Source organism: Rutilus rutilus, assembly GCF_951802725.1.
Source record: "Rutilus rutilus genome assembly, chromosome: 14".
NCBI classification, from domain to species: Eukaryota; Metazoa; Chordata; class Actinopteri; order Cypriniformes; family Leuciscidae; genus Rutilus; species Rutilus rutilus.
In genome coordinates this window covers 11,122,665-11,146,832 of record NC_140219.1, presented here as the reverse complement: position 1 = coordinate 11,146,832, position 24,168 = coordinate 11,122,665, and the positions used below count along the sequence as shown (strand labels likewise).

The 24,168-nt window shown below is 37.9% G+C and overlaps 2 protein-coding genes across 13 annotated transcripts; both read right to left on the bottom strand.

Moving 5' to 3' along the window:
- Positions 1-305: 305 nt before the first annotated feature.
- Positions 306-7,311, bottom strand: elf2a (E74-like factor 2a (ets domain transcription factor)). Of its 4 annotated transcripts, none has more exons than XM_084429588.1 (9): positions 7,001-7,311; positions 5,850-5,996; positions 4,902-5,097; positions 2,913-3,005; positions 2,717-2,812; positions 2,423-2,506; positions 2,152-2,344; positions 1,783-2,070; positions 306-1,666 (listed from the first exon to the last, which is right to left on the bottom strand). In XM_084429588.1, exons 2-9 carry the CDS (start codon positions 5,922-5,924, stop codon positions 1,123-1,125), a joined length of 1,569 nt encoding a protein of 522 aa, XP_084285714.1. In that variant the 5' UTR covers positions 5,925-5,996; positions 7,001-7,311; the 3' UTR covers positions 306-1,122. The 4 variants fall into 4 exon arrangements, with proteins under 4 accessions (XP_084285714.1, XP_084285715.1, XP_084285716.1 ...); XM_084429589.1 differs by having other exon boundaries at positions 2,423-2,503; XM_084429590.1 differs by lacking the exons at positions 4,902-5,097; positions 5,850-5,996; positions 7,001-7,311 and adding an exon at positions 4,048-4,133.
- A 1,477-nt stretch (positions 7,312-8,788) lies between these two features.
- mgarpa (mitochondria localized glutamic acid rich protein a) lies at positions 8,789-22,195 on the bottom strand. Of its 9 annotated transcripts, none has more exons than XR_014629888.1 (9): positions 22,002-22,195; positions 18,580-18,680; positions 18,385-18,490; positions 17,649-17,666; positions 14,790-15,125; positions 11,929-12,239; positions 11,040-11,807; positions 10,734-10,784; positions 8,789-10,179 (listed from the first exon to the last, which is right to left on the bottom strand). XR_014629888.1 is itself a non-coding variant. In XM_084431012.1 (8 exons), the coding sequence occupies exons 1-7, from the start codon at positions 22,081-22,083 to the stop codon at positions 10,749-10,751; spliced, it is 1,872 nt and encodes a 623-aa protein (XP_084287138.1). In that variant the 5' UTR covers positions 22,084-22,193; the 3' UTR covers positions 8,789-10,179; positions 10,734-10,748. The 9 variants fall into 9 exon arrangements, 6 of the variants coding, with proteins under 6 accessions (XP_084287138.1, XP_084287140.1, XP_084287141.1 ...); XR_014629890.1 differs by having other exon boundaries at positions 11,047-11,807; positions 22,002-22,169; XM_084431012.1 differs by having other exon boundaries at positions 11,047-12,239; positions 22,002-22,193.
- Between the last annotated feature and the right edge of the window lie 1,973 nt (positions 22,196-24,168).

Below are 24,168 nucleotides of genomic sequence, written 5' to 3'. Positions count from 1 at the left end.
AAGAAACAGAAAAAACTGAAACCGAAAAAGAACTGTGGCAACTTCTCCATGGCACTTGAAACATTCCTGCAAAGCTCCCTGTAAAACTGTGTGTAAGTGTACCTGGACAAATGCTGTTTAAAACTTATTGATTTGAGAGCAATAGCAAAAGCTAAAAATATTTTGGTGTGAAAATACTAATGTGCCTAAAACTTTTGCACAGTCACTGTCGGATTTTCCACGACTGGGGGAACCCTGTGATGACTAATGAACAAAAGCACATTTTACACATTAATGAAAGAAAGAAAAAGATCATTTGAACCAGCTGTTTGCATAATTCTCTATATTTAAATCTACTTGGATACATTTTTGGGGTAAGAATACAACAAAATATATGCTTCATATATTGAATTTTCAATATACTGTATCAGACATTCTTTCCCTTTTTTGTACACATGAAAAACAAAACATAAAAAGCAGTGGAAACCAAAAAGCGATAAATGCACAGAAAGGAAATTATTTAAAAAAGTCTGAGATAACAAAAAAAAAATGTTTTTTAAATGTCCTTCAGAAAACAGTTTCTTTTAAACTGTACAAAAAAAACACACACAAAAAAAACTTCCTGGTACAAAATATAAAAAATAAATCATATTTACACAAAGCACAATCAATTACTTTTAGTAATGACTTAGAAGGAAAAAGCAGACCTAAGGCTGCTTGTTTTATTTATCATTAACTACCGCAAAGGTACATCTATGCACAGATTCTTTTATGATCCAAATTAACAGGTGATCAAAACGAGCATCTTGGCTGTTTCTCTTCACCCATGACTTAATCTCAAACTTTAGCACCAAGTGAGGTTCGTTCCTACAGCATTACAGCACAGATGGTCGGCTATAACGAAGCATGATTTGAATCGATTATTATGAGAAAAAGAAAGAAAAAAGGCCTTCCAAAATCTAATCCAGATTTGAGGCTACACACGGTGGTTATAATGTAGGGAGTGAACAAGCGTCTCAGCTGTAGTGCTGGTTTCATCTGTTTCACAGAAGACAGCCAGTCTTTACGTCACTCATTTCATATGCATCTGTGTCACAAGTGTTGATGTCGGTCCCTGTGAGTGCAGTGACATTTGATGTTCGCTCAGCTCTGTGTGGTCGTGGGGTTTGTCTGTGTGCTCGGCGTGTTCCCTGCAGCACTGTTAACTGTCTGATCCAAGGAAACCTCAGGAGATTCAACCTTAATTATAGTCACATCCTGTAAAGACATTGCTGGCTGTACGTTCGGCACCATGGTCACCCCTGGCTGCGAGGTCACCACGGTTACAGGAGCTGTGGAGGTGGATGTGGTGATGTTGGAGGGGATGGCGAGCTTCAAGACTTGGGTGTTGCTGGTAGGCACGGTGACGGGGGAGAACGTGCTCAGAGTGATGGGAGTGCCGGGTTTTCCGGGCATGGTGGGAAGGGTGATGAGCTGCAAGGTGATTCTTTCACCGCTTTGCCCCTGAGCAGGCACTAGCGTTGGCACGGCCTGTAGAACCATTTTGCCAGCGCTGTTACCCCCAGTGACAGAGTTGGGCATGGAGAGGATGGATGAGCGGACGGAGGGTGAGTTAACAGTTACTGTTGAGAATTTCTGCCCCTGTGTCGTCATGAGAACAGGAACCTGCATGGCCAGCCTCATTGTCCTGGAAACAAACAACAACAACAACAACAAAAAACATTGTGATAGGTGCCGTTGTAAGCAGTAAGGCCCTACTATTAGCAGCTGAAAGGTTCAAATTTAGACATTTTGATACCATACCCAGGGGCTGTTGCTGAGTTTTCTGGTGACTGTTGCATGGTCATAAAGGCATCTTGTCCTGAGGATAGATTGATGATTTTAGATACAGCAGCAGAGGGAGAGACTGGCGTCCCTTTGCCTTTCAGATTGCTGCGATTGGAGGCGGCTGGGGTTTCTCTCTTTCCCTCGTCAATGCTGTCGTCCATATTGTCATCATCTATGAAAACAATGTCTTTGGGCATCTCCTTAAACTGGTACACAAGTCTTTGGCCTTCCACTTTTGATAAAATGCCCCGTTGGTAGTAATACCTACACACACAAAAATAAAAAATTCAAGACAAGACTGCTGGAACATTTTCTGTTCACTGGTAACAACAGACAAAACATTACCTAAGTGCTCTCCCCATTGTCTCATAGTTCATGTCAGGTTTATTCTTATGTCTGCCCCATAATTTCGACACCGCTTTGGAGTCCACAAGCTTGAATATGCCCTTCTCCTTCTGAGTCCACTTAATGTACTTGGGACAGGTTTCCTTGTCCTGCAGAAGGTCCAACAGGAACTCCCACAGGTAAGTAGTTGAGCCTGTAAGACTCAGACTTAAAATTTGTGGCACCAGGAAAAAATATTCTCTTGCATAATTATATAAACAGAAACACTCACCCTTGCTGTCTTTTGATTTCCTCTTATAGACCAGATCCAGAGAACCATCACAGCAATTTCGTGGAGTTCTGGGTTTTCGTCCTGCTGGTGAAGATCACGCAAAACAAATGAATCTCTTCTAGACAATTAGTTTTCAATTGTAATTAAGAAATTGAGCTGAAAGTGCACTTTACGCACTTTAACACTTCAAATGCAAAGTGCTAGGGTGCGCAGCAATAAACAAAAACTTGCATTAATTTCCCAACGTTGCTACAGTTAATTGTCTTAAAGGGGTAATAGCAAACTGTGGTTCACCTCTCTTCTTCTTCTTCAGTAAATCTGCCTCCTGCAGGACAACAGATCCCATTTCCTCAGTTCTCACTTCCACCTCCATCTCAGACAAAAGCTCCTCTGCAGAGAAAGAGAGACAAATGTGATTTACAGATGTGTTAAGTAGTAATTTGTTAAGTTAGGACAGCACAAAAAGCCTAAGAACAATTTAATCACACACCTGTACTGCGATCCCCCTGCAAGCTGGATGGTGAATCCATGTGGAGCAGAGCTTCAGCTGCCTCGATAGTTTTATCATGCACTGAGACCTCCACTAAGAAAGAGGAAAAAAGTTTTCAGTTTTACAAGTTTGTCAAAAAAAAAAAAAAAAAAAAGCAGATTCTGATACAAACAAACAAATGAATGCCATACATACTACCATTTAACATGTTCCAAACAATACAAAAGCCTTTTAGAATTTAAGGTTGTAGTGTAAAAAATACTAAAACTAATACAGAAGATTTGAAATTGAGCTTGCTTTTGATTAAAAGAGCATTCTTTGTTCATAAATATTCTCATGTACATAAACTCATAAAATTGGCGGTACAGGCAAAATATATTTGCATTTCGATGTGTTCATTGGCTACACCGCAGCTTACGAAACAATCAATGCTAAGCGCTGAATGGCCAGGCGTCCTGTCACTCAACGCCTATACACTTCCGCCCTAAACTTCAACAACAAGCGTATTTTTTATCAAATGTGATATATTTGTTCACTTAGCGAAAGTCTTTAAAAAGCTCTATACATCACAGAAAATAATTAGAAACGTTATTTGTTTATAAAACCACACGGTTGCTACGTTGTTGTATGCAACAATCTCAAGCAAATCTAATAAAAAACAAAAGCACTCAATTCAAATGTCTTGCATGTCGCTTTTAATGATCAAAAAGCATAACCCCACCCGTTATACTTTAAAAATATCCCGCAACAAAACAGTTCATTATCGTCTGCGTTAATCTACAATCAAAACAATAAAGAACAGAACCGTTAGCTGATTTAAACAATCAGATCGCACAAAATATTAAACTGCTACAATTAAAACATTTTTAGCTCCACGCTTTACCACAAACCCCTATTAAACAGTAAATCATGTTATAAACAATATATCAGATAACGTGGCCAAGACGCAAAAAAGAAAACAAACGCACTTCCTGGTTTCTGACAACCACCATCAATCCTCTAGAATAAATCATAACTCCAACCGACTTTAAACAAACAGTAATAAATACACACAACACCAATGCCACATATTACTCTACGAACACAAAATAAAAGTGTCGCTAAAACGAAATAGCAAGAAATTATTTAATATTACTTAAACTTGGCGCACGGGATAACGACAGCTCTTCACTTCCTGGTTGTCAAGCGCTTTTGCATCCTTCACTTTAGCAAGAGTCCAGCGCTCGTTACCTTAAATCACGTGATACACTATTGCGATGAGTTATGTTTTTCTTTTTTTTATCATTATTGTTTATAAGCTTTGCAGAGTAAACTGGTGTTCAGATACATTGTGAAACGGAGTAGTCTTACCAGCTGCTGCAGACTTCTTGACATAAAAATTACTAATAATATCTGCACCATGTATCTCTTCGTCTCCGGTTACAAAGACTACACTGCCTTCCTACGCTCCCTTTCTGCTGTTCAAAAAAAGGTCAATACTATATACTGTGCAGCTAATATTGTATTTCGTATCCCTGAGCACATAGAAAATATATTATAAAATCATTATTTACATCCAGCTTAATGTTTGTGCAATCTATATACCCTTTTTCTTTCTATATAGCCTTCCTTTTTTTTTTTTTTTTTCTACACAAAGTCTTCTTTGTGAAGCAAAAGCTTTGTTTTGTTTTTTCTTCTAATTTGTGTCTTTTATAACTTTTACAAAACCACCACAAGATGTCTCTCTTTAGCTGTTCCTGCTGTTGAAAGAAAGCTGGAAAAAGCGTAAGACTACTAAAAAAAACAATAGGCACATTTGGGAAATCAATCTAAAATGACCAGTCCATGCAATCATATTTTTCTGGGTTTTCAGAATTAGGTCTATTGTTCAGTTAGGCAAAAAACAAGACCACCTTTTGACCCTCAGATTGGTCTTTCCAAGCAGATATATAACAACATTTTCCTTCCATGGAAATATGATCCTCTGTGAACTGTGGAAATACTGCTCACCTGCTGCCATCTCCTGCAACTCAGTCTCCACAACTTGTTCCTCAGCCACATCCTGCACCAGGTAGGTATTCTGATCGTCATAGACTAGCACCTGCGCAGCATAGCACTGCTCCAAATCGGCACTATTCACCTGCTCCACTATCACTGCAGGACAGTGATTTTCTCCGTCAGGCTCCACTCCATCAGGACAAACCTCCTGGCAAAAAAAAAACGACAACAATAAACACCTTGAGACTTGAGTTGCCTTAAAATGCCTATTTTTAATGTGCATTTTAGTTCACACTTTAAGCCAGAGACACGCCGGGCCGACGATCGGCTGTTTTTGAGTGTCAGCCGACTTGTGTTCCGCACCGTTGGCTCTAGTCGGACGCCGTCTGTTTTTTTTTAAGGCCGATTCAGCCTGTAGAATCGGCGTCGGGCCATCAGTGAGAGAGAGAGAGAACTCTGATTGGCTGTTCAGTTTAGTGAACGAGTCAGTGCACGAGAATAATTGCAAAACAGCGAGCAAAGAAGTCAAGACGCTGTATAGACAGAAGGCTGTTGTAATTTTACATCATCTTACCTGAGTGTTCCTGGGCGAATATTTTAATAATAACATGAGATAGAACTAAAGAAAGTGATCAGCATGATTGATATTCAAAACGGTGAGCACGCACTGCTTTGTTTAGGGTTTGTGTATCTGCAGCCTGCAGTTCAGGGCCTGTTTCCCTTTTTAAATGACGAATATAAACAAATATATCAGCAGAAATAGACAGATATCTCCTTTACACACAGGCGCAGAACACACGGGCTAGCTGACAGTTAGCTGTAGTCCTTTCGGTGTGTTCAAGTGCAGCTTTTTTGCCCCAATGCAAGGCGGCAACACAGTCGGCTTTCATCAGCGCTGGTTCTTTGTTTGGTGTGCCCCAACCTTAAACTGCAATTCTAATATGAGTGTGCAGACTTCACCTGCTGTGCTTCCTCATCTCCAGTGACATACTCCAATATATTCCCTCCTCCATCTACTATCACCACAGAGGTCATGACTCATTCCTCTGTGTCAGAACCGAACTTATCCACTGTGCCTCTGCTGATGACCTTGAGTGATGTCACAGCCTGAGAAAAGAAAACAGCCATTAGTGAATGCAGTATGCAACATTATGAAATTAAAATGAGCAAAGCTCCCAAAGGCATTTGCTCTTTACAATCATGTGATAACTTTGGTTATTAAGCCATGTCCGGCTATCATATTATGCCTTTTCAGTTGGCATGAAAAAAAAAAACCTTATTATTCTTACAAAGATCACGAGCAGAGCTTTAGGCTTAAAAAAAAAAAAAAAAAACACAGGCACACATGCAGAAGCAAAACAAGAAAACAGAAGAGGCCTGTATCCTGTTGGCATCCTGTTCTATGTCCCCTTTGCTTTTCCCACATACAACACTCTAAAAATGAAGAAATTGAAGAGAGAACTAAGATGATTAGCCTACTAAATATGAATGACCAAAGTTACTTCAGCAAACCCCTCACCTTATACAAAAGTGAAAATGTAATGTTAATCTGGTTCTTCGTGAGGCTTCTTAAGCATTCTATCAATATGAACTGTTTTAAACTGTATGCATCAATAGGAATCAAGCAAAAAAAGGCAAAGGCAAAGGCGACAATAGATAAATCAAAGAGGAAACGTTTACATTAAAATGCCTGCTTAGCGTACGACTTAATTTTGCTCGTCTGTGGTATCCTTTATCATAGTTTTCCATCAAGCATAACAACTCTGAGTCTCTGACACTTGACTGATAGACACTGACAGACTAAATGCGCGCCAGGGGGCTGCTAGTATTATTGCCATTAAAACAGCGCTAACATTCTCCATATTGAATCAACTGATTTATCAACAAGGAGGTGCCAAAATGTAAACAATAACCGTTTAAAGAAAAAAACAATACAAACAAATGATGAACTTTTACAAAAACTGTAACACGAATAATTAGATCGGTAAACAAACAGCTTGCTGTAGTTAAACAGCCACACTAAAACAAACTACCAACCTTCTGATGAAGTCTAAACGAATTCACTTTAACCTCTAATATATGCATAGATGAAAAAATATGAAATTTCTCACCTTTTTGTGGTGATTTCTTGTCGTTTGGTGAACCTCAAGACAGTCGAATACACCCTGTCATAAGGTTAGCATGCTAACCTTGCTAATGACAGATTGACTGGCTGATGTTAAAGCTGGTCAACTCGCGCGAACTGCTCGCTGATAAAGCGCACGCATGCAGGCGATAGACAAATGTCTATTTAGTCGATGTAAAATACAAAAAGTATGAGTTTTGGCAGGCTGCGTTACTGTAGTTAGGTAATGTTTTGCGTAGCTGGTTTCGGGCCTCCCGTTAGCAGGATCTGACTGACGAACTGCGCACTGTGCGCAGCAACCGTAAGTGACGTCACGAACACTCTTGTCAGGTGGCGCGCGCGCTTAAATTATAATAAATAAATATAGTGACCATGACACAAATTTAACTATACAATCACACCAAATAATATCACAATACTATTTTAAGTCAGTGTGCAGATGATATGTAATACAATAATGTAGGCTAGTAGCCTACAGTAGCCTACGTGTCATCTCATATTGTTATAGGAAAATAATGACAAATGTTTTTGAAACAAAAAAGCTTGTTGAATTGCACTACTTGAAAAAAATATGCTTTGCAATAACCCTGCATGCATCTTTATGGGCTGAAATGCAACATGGTTTTATATTTACCGGTAAGCAGTGAATATTTAAATGCAAAACATTTCACACACGTTTTCATTAATAAAAATTCAATAATCCATATTCACTTTTCAGATTTCACTTCCAAAATATTCATCCTGTTTAAAAATACAACCTATAATATTCGACAGGGTCCATTTTATTTCGCTTTACAAATTCGCTTCCACAAATTCAGTGGTTCAAATTCGACAGAAAATTCAACATTTCACATCCGGGAACGGCAGGAATATCAGTAGATTGTCGATTGATAATCTCCAAAGCTGTTAGTCGACCTCACCAGTGGGGAATGGATGTAGGTTATATATACTAGATATTGGAACAGGCAAGCGGACACTTATGTGTGCTTATACGGAAAATATGAACATAACGCGCAAAGTTTCACGCTGAGCGATTCCCAGTGAAAAACTGGCATACAGTTGGCTTGACACTGGATATTCTATATTTCGCACATTTATGACTCGTTTCCACCGAGCGGTATGGTATGGTACAGTACAGTAGCCTACAGTACGCAATTATGGCAATTTACTGAAATTTCTGCCGTATCCGGGAAGTCAAATGTTGAATTTTCTGTCGAATTTGAACCACTGAATTTGTGGAAGCGAATTTGTAAAGCTAAATAAAATGGACCCTGTCGAATATTATAGGTTGTATTTTTAAACTAAATTAATATTTTGGAAGTGAAATCTGAAAGGTGAATATGGATTATTGAATTTTTTTAATGAAAACGTGTGAAATGCTTTGAATTGAAATATTCACAGCTTAAATATACAACCATGTTGAATTTCAGCCCATAAAAATGCAAGCCCTAAAAATACAATGCATTAAAATGCAAGCAGGGTTAATGCAATGCATAATTTTTCCAAGTAGTGCAATTCAACAATCTTTTTTGTTTCAAAACCATTTGTCATTATTTTACTTCCATGCTAATCATGTTTCAAACAATGCAGCACAGCCTTACATTGTGGCTTTGATATCTTCAAAATATATATTATTGTTATTGGAAAAGCAATCACTGCTGTCCTAACCTTATACAAATTTTTATCACTGTCCGCGAAGATCCTTGTCCTGAATTTACCAAAATTGGGTCTTTCTCAGATCCAACATACAGTCACACACAATCACACTAAAATATGTTTTAACCCTTTATTTTTCTTTGATATACAGGAACAGTACATTCACAGTTTAAAAACCCCAGTTTAGGGCCTACAGTGAAAGTGAAACCTCAAAACGGCACAAGAATATTACATCCCTAACCCTTAAAACAAAGACAAAAGAACCTGTGAACACACCCTTTATGATACGGAAACATACTTCACATTATTCCCTCACATTCACATTATTAAGTTGTAATGTTACTCATAATACTCAAGGTCCCTTTTCAAACATGTAAAGAAATAAAAGACAAAACTGTTAGGGCAATTGTTAAGTATCTTTTCGTGTATTTATCTGACCTTAATTTCCCTTGTGGATCAATTTAGTACGTCTATCTAATCAGTCTAAAATTTGAATGAGAGGAGATTAGCATCTAATCAAATCAAATGAGAATCAAATATGATACTGAAGGTATCATAGAAAGTGTAACTTTGGCATAACAGGTTTGGGGACATTGCTCTTGACACAACAAGGAAAGAACTTTATTATGCACTTGTCAAGCAACAGGTTTTATAATGACTGGTTTGATGATGATAACTGACTGACTGACTCAATGATGGATCAATACAACAAACTAAGAGAGAAGAGGAAAACAAAGACAAAGGATGCAGCAGTGTGATTTGCCTTTTGGCCTTTAGAAATTAATTATGGAATTCTGACTTGGCATGGCATAATATTTTATTGATTATTTTGAGAAATGCAATCCGTTTGTCAGTTGTTTTCGGACATAGTCATATCACATTGTAAATGCAAGCTGGTTACGAATACTGGTTACTGGAAATGTGTAAAAAGAACACTGTCATTTTAAGCTGAGGTAGAAAGGTACAAATCAAATTTAGTGTAAGTTCATAAATAATGCAAATGGAAAAATAGCATAGATTGAAGATAGAGGACAACCTGAAGTTTAACCAGAAAACTGGTGGCCAGCATGCAGGTATGGCAGTGTTTGTGGTAAATTTGTAGCCTTGCTGGTATAGTAACTGGTATAGTAACTACTGACACTGCAATTCATAATGTGAGGTTTGAGGTAGGGTTAACTATAGTATAGGCTTCAATGTGCAGTTGACTCAAAAAGAGTAGAGTTCCATTTATAAAGGCTAAAAAGTTCGGTCACAGCATTTAATGCATATTATAATTGTCAAGAAACCTGTATCTCTCATATCAGAGAGGAGTAAATGTTCACATGAAGTAACCACATTTCAGTGGAAAGAGAGGTGTACTTAGAGCAGAGTGGGAAGGTCCGGTGTTAGCATTACTGAAATTGTTGGTGGGCTCAATGTGGACGCAGGCAATAGGGAAGTGGGAAGGCACATCACTAATTCTTTATCAGGGAACCGGTTTACTGTCCCAGGACATCTGACTCTACTAAACTGAGAAAAAGACAAAAGAAAATTGTCATGTCAATGTACACTATCATTCAAAATCTTGGGATTGGAAAGATCTTAAAAAGATAAGTCTTTTTATTTGATCAAAAACACAGTAAGAACCATAATATTGTTACAGTTTAAAATAACTGTCTTCCATTTCGATATATTTAATAAAATGTCATTTATTTCTGTGATGGCAAATCTGAATTTACTCCAATCTTCAGTGTCACATGATCCTTCAGAGATCATACAAATATGCTAATGTGGTGCTCAAGAAACATTTATTATTATTATCAATGTTGAAAACAATTGTGCTGTTTAATTTTTTTTTTTTTATATATATATATACTGTGATTCATTTTATTAAAAAAATTGTTTAATAGAAAGTTCAAAATTTTAGCACTTTTCTTGTAACAATATAAAGGTCTTAACTGTCACTTTTGATCACTTGTAATGCATTCTTGCTGAATAAATTGGATATCTATAAAAAATCTTACTGACCCAAACATTTGCACACACACAGAAAGTATAAAAAAAAGATTTCCACAATTCGTTACCTTTTTTAGTTGCTGCTAATACATCTGCACTTTAAGCAAATGGCGCTTGCCCTATGAATGAAATAAAAGAGTAACATTTAGATCATAAAAAGGAGATTACAATGTGTATCATGAGCATTCATTAAAAAATAAAAAAACATGTATTGGATGTCTTCAAATACTATATAAAAAACTTTGTATTCACCACTTTCTCTTTTGAATCACTATTCAGCTAGTTTCAGGTCAAGTTTTGGTTAAACTACATTTTTCTATCATCATGATTTAGTTAACTAGTTAACTCAGCATTGCATTGTTAAACCAGATTACCTGTTACCTGACCCGATGGCTCTTCGCCATCATCAGGGGCTGGGATGATTCTGCCAGTCATGGGGGACACACCAAGCACCAGGGGCTTCTTTTCTGTTTTGGGACCTCCCTCCAAGACAACCACTATGAAGTCTCGTTTGGGGTCTTCCAAAGCATCAGGTGCACTTGATGTTTCAGCTGGAGAAACCTCCTCTGCCACCACTGTGCTCACAACATCTGGTTCAGCCACTCTTTCTGTAACGTCCACAACCGGACTTGCTGCTTCTTCCTCAACCACACGTACTGAAATCTCCACAACTGCACTTTCTGCAATCACCTCTGAACACGCTTCTGCCTTCACTTCCTCACCTTCTTGTGCTTCTAGGACGACTGCTGGAACGACCTCTTCTGCTACTGTGGCTGCAGGTGTTTCCTCAGGTTCTTCAGTTACCAAGAAAACTGGCACCTCTTCTGGAACAGGTGCTACATGCATCTCTGGCACCGGTTCAACTGGTGCCTCTTCCGTCACTGGGTCAACCAGTACTTCCTCTTCTATCACAGGGACATCAGATGCCTCTTCTGAGGATACTGGTGAATCAACTGGTGTCTCCTCTGCTGCTGGAGCCTCTTCAATCACTGCAGTAACCGGTGGCTCCTCTACATCTGAGGAAACTGGTGCTTCTTCTACCACTGGAGCAACAAATACTTCTGCTACTGGTGAATCAACTGGTGTCTCCTCTGCTGCTGGAGCCTCTTCTACCACTGCAGTAACAGGTGGCTCCTCTACAACTGGGGAAACTGGTGCTTCTTCCACTGGAGCAACAAATACTTCTGCTACTGGTGAATCAACTGGTGTCTCCTCTGCTGCTGGAGCCTCTTCAACCTCTGCAGTAACAGGTGGCTCCTCTACATCTGGGGAAACTGGTGCTTCTTCTGTCACTGGAGCAACAGACACTTCCTCTGCTACAGCAGCATCTGGTGCCTCTTCTGCTACTGGCGACACTGGTTCCTCTTCCATCACTGGAGCAACGGGTGCCAGTTCTGTTATTGGTTCACTTTCCACATTATCTGTTGAAGGCACCTCAGTGGGCTTCTCTGGTACAGCTTCAACTGGTACGTCTTCTACAGCTACAGACACCACAGGAAGAACATCGACCACAGAAGCAGCAGCCAGCTCTACGGTTTCTGCATCTACTGGGCTGACCGACTCTGACGGAGCCACTGCAAGACACAATCAAGCCATCCAATAATCATACAAAAAAAAACAGACATCAGATGTTTGAGGTGACAAAATAATTCTTTTTTATAAATAATTATATTGCATTGTGTGTAGTTTAAAACAGCAGATGGATCTAGATGCAGACACAATGGGACAGATAGAAGTGAGACTACTAAAAGTAGAGTGCAGAGGTTCATCCTCACTACAGTAGAGATAGATCTAACAGCACAGATCTGTACAATAAAGTACATTAATATATGATCTATGGTGTGTATATTTCACAGGATGTAAGAGATTTTCAACAAGAATCATAATGCGTGTAAACACCATGCAGCTCCATTTAGGAGTTTCCCCATTATTCAAAACATGCAGTACATGAAGAGGCTTTACTGCCAAATATCACATAGAAAAGGACACACCACAAGTTTGACCACCACAAAAATTAAGATATGAAACTTCTAACATTTTGTGATGGATTTTTGAATTCAGGGATGATATCATAGACTATAATGTACAGCATCAGGACACCAATGATCTTTACACTAAATTCAGCTTTTTAAAACATTACTTTTAAAATAGAGGATGAACTTGCCAATGTTTAACGTGTAATATTTCAGTTTGCAAATGGAGTTTTCAGAAAAAATTAAACACAGAGAATATCTTTTTGATATTTATCCATAATTTTATTAAATAGCTTCGAAATCCCTTATTCATTTTTATTACACGAATGCATTTTTTCCAAGAAAACGAGCAAATTCATTGAATCACATACATACTTGAGCTCCTTGGTAAGTTACTGAGTTCCTTGTCAGATCAGTCATACAGAGGAATATAAAGGGAAAACTAATACAGAAACACAGCTGGCCTAGTTGCTAGGGAGCAAAAGACTCACAGATTTCACAATATTAACTGGCGTGTACCAACTAAGTGATATCTGGCAGAGAAGCACATGTTTGGACAAATCCAAAAATCAACAACTGCACTGTTAAAGTTATTACAGAACAAATAACAACATACAGCAGTACATTTGCAGCTTTTCTGTGTCTTTGCGTGCAGTTGTGCCTCAGAGAAGAGGTAAGGCAGGATAGAAGTTAAAAGTGACAGGAGGCTGGCTCAGATTTTTAGAGGTTGAGAAGACAGAGAGTGAAACTGAGTGTAAGAAACAAGAACAGAGTAGATAGTCTAAAGTGTGTCCACTGGAATGTTTGGTCACAGATGTAACAAAAAGCAGCAACTTTGGATTCTCACAGTGGTTTCAACAGATATCATTATATAAGTTCATTAATATAATTTAAATATTCCAGCAAACTCCAGGAATATAATGAAAATATACACAATCAGCTGTGTGCTGTTTAGTGGGATTACATTATTGCACCGCAAGGATCAAATCCTGTTCCAATGGAAACAGAGGAAGTACAGAACGATGAGGACTATACAGTCAATCACATGCACTATCATTCAGTTAAAGGGATAGTTCACTTTGAAATAAATTTTTGATATGTTTTAGCTTACCTCAAGGGCATCCAAGATGTAGGTGTCTTTGTTTCCGCAGTAGTTTCAATTTTGATATTTTTAGGTCAAACCGTTCTTGTCTGTCAGTCATATAATGCAGGTCTATGGTCACTGTCTCAAAACACAAGCACAGAGTCCAAATTAAAACAATTCCCCATCGTCCAAATTAAACAATTCCCCATCGTAAGTACACATTGATGGCCTAAGACACATAACGAGCGGTTTGTGTGAGAAAACGAACAGTATTTATATCGTTGTTATCTCTTGAAAACAGCACACGTCCAAATGATCTGATGGCGCGGGCGGGTATAGATATATACATAGATGTCGCCTTGGCTACTGCAGTTCATTGGAACGAAACCGTAGCCAAGCGACATCTAGTGTATACAATTCAAGAGATAACAACGATATAAATACTGTTCGTTTTCTCACACAAACCGCTCGTTATGTGTCTTAGGCCATCAATGTGTACTTACGATGGGGAATTGTTTAATTTGGACGATGGGGAATTGTTTTAATTTGGACTCTGTGCTTGTGTTTTGAGACAGTGACCATAGACCTGCATGAAATGACTGACAGACAAGAACGGTTTGACCTAAAAATATCAAAATTGGAACTACTGTGGAAAAAAAGACACCTACATCTTGGATGCCCTTGACGTAAGCTAAAACATACCAAAATTTTATTTCAAAGTGAACTATCCCTTTAATGTCACTGCGCTCCTTACAACTTCAGTTAATGGCTATGGCTAAAGAATCTAATTGGAAGGGAGGAAAACTGAGGATAGATAGAGAGACCTGCAGGTCTGCAATAAAATCTAGCAAGTCTCTAAAATTGTTCAAGTGTTATGTTTTGTTCTTTCTTGAGATTTAAGGATGACATGTTCAGATTAAGTGAGACAGGGACCATTTTGCTATATAGGACATTTAAATCTTCTGTTTCTTGTGTGTGTAGGTGAGTGTTTGAGTACCCATGAGCCATTCAGGCCTCTGTACTAGTAGCCTCAGCTACTGCCTCCTCTTGGGAGGCTTCTGGCGTACCGTTGCTCTCTGACACCGTCTCTTCAGCTTGGATGACCGGAGTAACAACAGCCTCAGCTGCTGCCTCTACTTCCTCTGCAACCTTCTGCACTTCCTCTGCCACCGCTGCCACCTCCTCTGCCGTCTCAGCAACAACCCCCGCCACCTCAGCAACCACCTCTGCAGTCTCTGCGACCATCTCGGCAACCTCTTCCACAGCGGTCTCAAGGGTTCCCGTCTCCTCTCCAGTGGCCTTGGCTGTTTCCAGCGAGACCTCAGGAGCTTCAGCGGCTACATCCTCCTCGGCTGCGCTCTCTACGCTTTCTGCCACCTCTCCTTCCTCCGCACCAGCTTCTTCTAAACAGACAACAGAGGAGGAAAAATTAAGCATCAAGCTATGTTTCCATTTCTTTTAGCATTCTTCTAGTTCATTTTGAATCTCACATAGAAATGACCAGGTCATATTTATCCCCAAAATAAAAGGATATGAAATTCTATTTTGCCTGAAGAAAATGAAACCTATTTTAAGACTATTGACTATTTTTATGACAATTAAGAATATTTTGCAAACAAAATCTCAAGAAAATAAGATTATTTTTTATTTTTGTATTTATCATTACGGTAGAGTAATTCAAATCATCCTGTCCAGACACAATGATTTTGTTCTTAATCTAAATTAAAAAGGATAAATTAAATAAATTAATTTCAATTAATACTACCATGATATGTTTTTACAAATTAGATAATTGCATTTTTTCTCAATTTATTATTTACATAATAAATAATAATTATTTAAATATTAAATAAAAATTATCTTACATTACAAAAAAAAAAAAAAAAAATTCCTTAGGTAATTATTTGCAATTAGCACAATTTTTAATACAGATTTTTCATTTATGAATATAGAAAAGTAATAGAGCAAAATAGCAATACCTAGACATTAATACCTGGACATTTATTGACAGTTTTTGTAAGGTGGTACTATAATTCGCAATATCTATGATGACTTCCGTATATTAATAAATTAAAAATCTAATGTTGAAAATTATACTAATTGCAACTAATTACTCAAGGAAAATTTAACTTTTTAATATGAATAATTTTTTGTAACGTGAGAAAAATGTAATCATTTAAATAAATTAATTAATTATAAAAAAGTAATTATTTAATATGTAAGTAAAGTATGTCATTGTAGTATAAATCGCATTTGCATAGCTAAGAACATTTACTTTGTCACCATGCCTTTCTCACGCGCACAACATCCAACTTACCAACCTGGAAATGCCTCATCATAAGGGTATACAAGGAATATAAATCCAGCTTTGTCAAAATCACCCACAACATAATCACTGAAGGCAGCATGCAAAACCCAAGAATGAGGAGGGAGGGGGTAAAGAGAAATTGAACAGAAAAAAATAGGGAGAAAGGGGCTAGGAGGACAAGTGAGGAGAAGGAATACAAAGATGGCTGAGCCTTACCATCTCTTCAAAGCTAGCAGTACCAGCAACTCTGTGAATTCCAGCAACACAGAATGACAACCAAAGGGCTTTGTTGTGCGTGTTTAATAAGTTAACCCACAGAGGGAAGCTTTCTTTTACATGTCTTTCACCAATTTCTACTGTATTACATCACAATAAACATTTTAAATAAGGGTTTCTAAGTCAATGGAATGAAGAGGAACTTAAAAAGATAAACAGCAGGACTCATAATGACAATAACTCAGGAGAGAATCATCCAAAAAGTCCTGACTGAAGACTATAGGTGCCCAGCCCCGACTGTCCAAATTAGTTTACTCTGGAAAGAGTCAGAACAAAGACACAGTTAGGAAAGTAAGGAAAGAGATTAGTTAAGAGTTTTGAGTTCGTTGTTCAATATCATGATTTCATAGTTCTGTTTTGGCATTTGAAAGACTGTAGTGTGTGTGTATGTGACCACAGTAGCAGAAGACCACTGTGCTTAGTGCTATTGGCTGGCAAGTCTTTCTAGACTGGACTGCAGTGAGTAATAGAGGATCACAGGTAAATAAGTAGGGAAAGAGGGTCGTGAGAGAGAATGGGAGTGCACAGGGGTGCAGACGGATCATATAAATGGTTTATTCAAGAGGAGAGTGACACAGTGTCAAAGAGAACAATACCCAGTTCTGATTAACAGGCTTTCTGACAAATAGGATCAGGGGATCAGGTGGGTTAGAAGGGTAGGACATGAGAACAACAACTCAATCCAATCTCAACAACACCAAGAAAATATATGCAGCACTTAATCAAAACCATTAAATAAGGCTTCCTCTGCCTTTTTAGCTCACTTTTCTGGTTTTCTATTTGAAGTTTGTTGAACTGATGAAGTTCTAGGCTCTCAATAAACAAGAATTTTGCTTTTGCAGTTTAGCTATGAGATAATCTACCCTTATCTGCCCATTGTAGTGCCATTATAGGACATTTGTAAAACTTAAAAATTAAGTTGATCCTACTTGGCATAGAGCAAATATTAATCAGATCAGGTCATAATCTATGTGCCAAGAATATCATCTTTGTCCAGTGTTTTGCAGCTATCAGCCAATAAGATATCAGGATCGATTTAACGGGAGGAGACGAGGGCGCTAGGGGGCGACATCATTTAGTTACCCTCTGAGTCTGACCCTCGGAAACCAAGGCTATAATACATCTCCAGATTACTCATAAATAACTCCCAAACATACTTGTTATGCAGCAGTTCAGACCATGCAAGTTAAAGCACAAGTTGGTTTTAGCAAAACATACTAAATGGATCCCACTGGTTTTAAGACAAACAGATGTGTTACATAGACATTTAAGTCAATTTAAATATCAAAGTTATTTATTACGGTACATCATGGAGAGATTATGACAACACATATAAACTCACCATCACCATTCTCCCCACCTAAAAAGAACAACAAAAACATGAAATGTTACATTTTAATCTGAAATCTGAAATCTGAACCTGCTGTATAAAGCTTTCTGTCAACAGTCACTTACTCATATTAGATGCATAACACATTATGTCCTCTTATTTAAAATACTTGAATGAGAGAGAGTGTTTTATTGCTGCTGTCATTTAGATAAGACTGTTTGATAGTGCTTTGGCTCAGATGCAGGAGTGTTAGAGAAGCTTGGATATGATACAAGTATTCAATGTGGTAGAAGTGGTTTTGGCAAGACTGAAATGTGTACTAAGAGGGCAACATGTCTTTTGTTGTGGTTGTAATTATGTGTTGGAAGGGCTGCAATTGATTATTTATTAGCATCTGAGGTAGATCTTGTAGATACGTGCAGAGGATAAGCTGACAATTAAGATCAGCAGCCCTGATGCCACTGAGAATTAAACTTTTAGGGTTACTATCAGTGATGTGTGAAAACCATTGGTTTTCATTTAATATCTGCAACAAAATGCCAAAGATTATCTATATGATACCTTATGCCTGTATCATTCACCTTCACATTTCACTATAAACTTCAGAGACATGAGAAGGCTATACAACCAGTTTTCAACTTTCTGTACCCTAGATTTAAAACTACTCATCTGAATACTAAAAGTGACATTGGCTGAAGTTACAATGCTGAAAGCAGAACTGACACTGTGAAAACAAAACCAGACTTACTCTTGGGCGGCCATGGTTTGGGTTTCCACTCAGACTTGGGACGAGCATTAATTTCAGAAACACGGTCAGCAAAGCGTTCTTTGTCTGTTACAACTGTTTTGTAAACCTATCATAGAATTCAAAAAGATATTAATTCAACAAATGTATGATCTGACATCGATCTATATCAATGGTTTGAGCTTTAACCATACTTACATATGCCAAGGAACCGGCGAAGGCTCCGCCACAGAGGACGGCGTACAGTATATTCTCGCCGGAGCCACCAGGAACTGATGACATGAGCCTCCGTGGAACCACTGCATAGAGAACAGAGGAGTAAGGGAACGATTTTGGATCAACATATTAGTTGAGGCAACGATTACGGTCTCATTTCGACAGCTGTGTCCTCCGCAGGTCGCATTTCTCGAACTCTCTCTCTCTCCAATAGAGTTTTAAATAAAATATTATTTGTATTTAAGAGTTAATGTTTAATGTTTAAAGTGCCTGGCACAGAGATTGACCTCCATGGCAGTAATATGGAGGTCCTGAGCTGCTTCCTGCACAGTAGGTCACTGCCTGATTGGATTCCTGTCAATGGTTTTAGGTACCTATAAATATGCCTGTCAGCATTCATCTGGATTTTTAAGCATTAACTGCATCAGAAATCCCATACTTCCCTACTAATTGGCGAAAAACAGTATGTGACAAAAGTAGTATGTCCAGATTCACAGTACTCATAAAAGAGTAGGCAAAAAGTACCCGGATGACCCACTTCTTCCGATGAGATTCTGAAGTGTGCATACGACACTTTACTATCCCATGAGGCCACAGGAGTGGATTTGTGAATGGCAGTGACAACTGACGCTGATAGGACGCAGCCATTGTTTTATTGCATTTCCATGACTTTAAATTCAGTAACTCTCTATATAGAAGTTTATCTCCAACAGTTATGTTTATATAACATATGTATTGGTCAATGATTATTCAAAATGTATAAAGAGAATTATGCATCATTTGTCTATTTTTTTTTACATAGATAATTGTTTAATAACCAAATATATAATTGAATGATTATCTTAGTACAAAAGTTCGAGGGAGCAACTTGGATTTAGAAAACCATCAGTGCAGTACAATCATGATGATTGAAACACAAAGATCCTTCTGACATGGTAGAGGAGCCTTTTTTCAGGAGTCTCTTCAATATTCTCATTAAGATAATCCAGTCACTTGTGCCCAGCTAGAGTAAATGGGTTCTAGACACCTGCGTGTTATTTATACCAACTAATCTGTTAATCTTTCCTAGGAGTCAAAGGGTGAAGCAAACAGAAAGTGAGATGCTTAGTTAGACCACTGGGAACCAACTTGAGTTTTTCAATGTCAGATGTTGATTAGGCCTAATATCTAGGTTGCCAATGGCCAATATAATACCTAGGCTATATTTACATAAAACAAATTAACAACAGCAAATAAGACACACCTGCTGAAATTAAACAAACATGTATTTCACACAATAAAGATTTTCACAATATGGTCGTCTCAGTCTTATATTGACACCTAGTGGTATGGAATCGGATGCAGTATCAAACAAAAGGCTTTCAGTTACAGATGCTACTAGAAATGCCCTGTTGGCAGAAAGCAGAAAATATTTTACTCTGAATGTGAGTGTCCAATACTATTTTTATTTTAACAATAGGCCTGCTATATTAAAAGGATAGTTCTCCATTTACAACATAATCATCATTTACGCAACTTAATGCTAGTTGAAAGCATGACCTGTTTTCTTAAAACATCTATCCTGCAAATCACCCTCCAAAAAAAGATTAATCACAGCTTGATACTGGAACGGTTGAGCGGACAAGAATTAAAATGAAAGGCTTTAAGCAAGTGGTGTCTGACAAGTGTAGGCCTACCGTCCAGCCGTTAATGGCTATTTGAGGAGATATTTAGTGTAGGACAGACACTCTGATTCAATCTATGCTTATGTTTCTTTTTTCAACAGATTTTCATGATGTAATATTCTTATTAACTGCATTACAAACATCCTAACCTAGATTTTCACATATATTGATTCATCTATAACAGTCAAGCAACAACAAGGGCAGACAAGTGTCTTGCTTGCCTTTAAGAATGTCTGCTTGTTTATTTAAACAACTAGGGTTTCCCAACAGGGGTCTATGAGCCCTCCTGGAGTACATAAAGTGGGGGGTCTGTGAGTTTAAAATGCAAGTGGTAAATTCAATACAATAATAATAAAAGCATAAATGTTTAAAAGACTAACATAGGGATTTGGGTGACAAAAAAGAACAACCCTGAGGCAATAGGAATAGCATACCAGCGCTATTCCTATATATTTTTGCGCAAACAAAAATTCTACTTGATGAAGTACTATCTAATAAATACGTACTAGTCACAATTGGAATACATAGCTGATATCTGAATGATAGATCTCCATAGAAGTCAATGGCAAAAATGTGTGTACTAGTATTACTAGTAACAATGAAATGGTTCGTAGTCACTACTGAAATAATTATCTAATAAACTAGTCATACTAATAGTATATATTTAATAGGTACTAGTATCTACACTGAAAAAGACTTGAAACTATTTTCACTCAGAAATTTACAGAGCCCCTAAAGGGACATTGAGGAGGGGGAACATTTTAATGGTAGAAAATAATAAGTCAATGCTTTTGTGTTCTCTCTTAAATGTTTTGCGTTCCCCCGAGTTCTTTGCAAACAAACGCAACGTTTCTCTGGGGAACGCAAAAAAACGAAATAACACTAGTGTCTGATGGAATTGATACTAGTAGGATAAATTTTTTTTTAAATTAATTGTTAGGACGGCTTGCCATAGGCTACAGAGCCACTGAGTTCCATAGGTCCGCGTGCTTGAGTGTATAGCTCGACCACGTACACAATCACGTGATCTATACGTGAAACACAGAACACCCTTAGAACACTGAAGGTCAAAAATCAAGCGGAGTATGAATACTTAAACCAAAAATAAAAATTCAACCGATTCCCTATTACGCAAGTTCGTGTTTCATAATCCATTTAAAGTGACGACGGAATTAATTTGACAGACATTATTCGAATCATATAATATTCAAGAGTCCACAACTAACCTAACTTTTCACAACGTTTAAAATGCAGTGATAGTTGGTACATTTTGAATTATAAATCTGTGCAATATGAATATTACTGCAGATTTGCAGTGCCCAAGATGGCTACATGATTCTTGTGTGCTTGGTGCCAGGCTGCGGTTTTCGATGTGTACATTGTGTTCCCTGCAAATGACACGGCGAACATGTGTTAGTAGTAGTAGGAGGCGTGTAACCTCTGACTGGCAATAAAACAGTTTGACAATTATCTCAAAAGCCATTTAAAAAAAAAGTGAAGTACCAATAGGTTCCGACTGACCTTCATGTCCCCTTAACCCTAAACTATGTCATCGGGCCAAACAATTGTACATCATGATACAAATCAGCTCAAATACATTTTCAATGTAAACTAAAGTCGAAATGCGTGAAATAACAAAATTAGCAGATCGCGAAAGCCCAAAACACAACAAATACACTGCAAATGATATGACTAATAGATATAAACAAAACTTAACGAGACAGATAAGACGGTCCTCACCATCTCTATAGAGGTGAGCACGGTTGATGGACAGTCGTGCCAGAGGTCCACACCTCTGCCAGGATGCTCTGCACGCAAACATGGTCCAAACTGCCACTGCCAAGCGAGGAAAACAGCGTGAGAGTCCAATGGAGGCGCAATGAATGACTGTATGACAGTGCGGAGATACTTGGAGGGGGAGGAGTGAACTTGAGGGGAGGAGAAAACGCTCGTCGAATCCTCCCTCTTGTTGGATTCACTGGCACGATAGGCTTAAAGAAATTAAGTAACATGTATTTACTAAAATGCTTTTTAACCACATGCTTAATTTATGTTACAGACATTTATTTAAAAAAATCGCAAAATCACTGGAATTTAAGCTCCACAGACTTACACCCGTTAACGGTACCAGCAAACACAGAACAACTCCCCTTAAAGGGATAGTTCACCCAAAAATTTAAATTAGCCCATGATTTACTCACCCTCAAGTCATCCTAGCTGTATGACATTCTTCTTTCAGATTAATACAATCTAAATAAAGTCTAAAGTAAAACTAAAAGACTAAAATAACTAGCTTCCGGCAGACGGTCTACGCAACTCGACTTATGCCAAAAGAGTAACTCTTGAGAAAAAAATTCTCATTTTAGAATAACAAAACGAATATGTGACTGATGTTTTGTTTTGCTCTATCCTCTGCACTTCCACGTTCGTCAATGCGTCGTGCGTCAGGTCAATTGTTACTCTTCCACCGTAAATCGATGCGTACAGCCGTCTGTCGGGAGCTAGTTATTTAGTCTATAAAGTTTTAAATATGGATATTTTTCTTACACAAACGCATCGCTTCGCTTCAGAAGGCCTTGAATAAACCCTTGGATCTGCGTGGAGCACTTTTATCATGGATGGATGCACATTTATGGACTTAAAACAGAAACATTATAAAGCTTGGAAGAGCCAGGACATTTTTTTTTAATATAACTCTGATTGTATTCATCTGAAAGAAGAATGTTATATACACCTGGCTTGAGGGTGAGTAAATCATGGGGTAATTTTCATTTTTGGGTGAACTATCCCTTTAAGTTAGTAGGCTATATGGTTTTTGTTTATTTTCATCCCAGTTCTTATCTTCCAAGAACATTCACATGAAGATTTAAGTGACAACCTAAGAATCAATACATTGTCTAATGTTTTTTTTTTTTCAAGGTTTTTTAACCGAAAACTGTTCCCAGAATGTACTATTGGTTAGCTCCTTTAGAATGTTTATTATACTATTCTGTTTAATAGCATGTCTAAGTACACAATGCACTTAGCTGTGTTTTGAAAAGATGTACTCTGTTACTTGATCTTAGTGCTGCATTTGAAACTATTGAACACAGCATTCTTTTAAATAGACTCGAAAATTATGTTGGCATTAGTGGAACTGCATTAGCATGGTTTAAATCATACTTATCTGACCATTATCAGTTTGTAGCAGTAAATGAAGAGATGTCTTATCGATCAAAAGTTCAGTATGGTATACCACAAGGCTCAGTACTAGGACTGTTGCTGTTCACCCTGTACATGCTACCCTTACGAGATATCATTAGGAAGCATGCCATTAGTTTTCACTGTTATGCTGATGATACACAGCTCTATATTTCTTCACACCCTGACGAAACTTACCAATTCACAAAATTAACGGAATGCAGTTTCTAACACTGTCTAACACTTGATGGCTGCTCTGTTAGGGCCTTCGTCGTCGGTTAGGAACCTGGGTGTGCTCTTTGATACCAATATTTCATTTGAAAGTCACGTGTCTAGTATCTGTAAAACCGCATTTTTCCATCTTAAAAATATATCTAAATGACGTCATATGCTCTCAATGACAAATGCGGAACAATTAGTTCATGCATTCATGACATCAAGGCTATATTATTGTAATGCTCTTATGGGTGGTTGCCCTGCACGCTTAATAAACAAACTACAGCTGGTCCAAAACGCAGCAGCTCGAGTTCTTACCAGAACCAGGAAGTATGACCATATTAGCCCTGTTCTGTCAACACTGCATTGGCTCCCTATTAAACATCGTATACATTTTTAAATATTGCTGATTTACTTACAAAGCACTAAATGGTTTATCTCCCCAGTACTTGAGCGAGCTCTTAACGCATTATAGTTTATTGCGATCTCAAAATTCCGACCAGTTGATAAT

Bases quoted from the DNA above. Each gene is read 5' to 3' on its own strand.
- mgarpa (XM_084431012.1), bottom strand. From the start codon at position 22,083: ATGTTTGCGTGCAGAGCATCCTGGCAGAGGTGTGGACCTCTGGCACGA. The intron at 12,240-14,789 runs GTACGCCAGAAG...TGTGTCTTGCAG, and splicing joins GACGGTGTCAGAGAGCAACG to TGGCTCCGTCAGAGTCGGTC. The intron at 10,785-11,046 runs GTAACAGGTAAT...TTTCATTCATAG, and splicing joins GCGAAGAGCCATCGGGTCAG to GGCAAGCGCCATTTGCTTAA.
- elf2a (XM_084429588.1), bottom strand. From the start codon at position 5,924: ATGACCTCTGTGGTGATAGTAGATGGAGGAGGGAATATATTGGAGTAT. The intron at 2,813-2,912 runs GTGTGTGATTAA...CTTTCTCTGCAG, and splicing joins GCAGGGGGATCGCAGTACAG to AGGAGCTTTTGTCTGAGATG. The intron at 2,507-2,716 runs GTGAACCACAGT...GATCTTCACCAG, and splicing joins ACTGAAGAAGAAGAAGAGAG to CAGGACGAAAACCCAGAACT.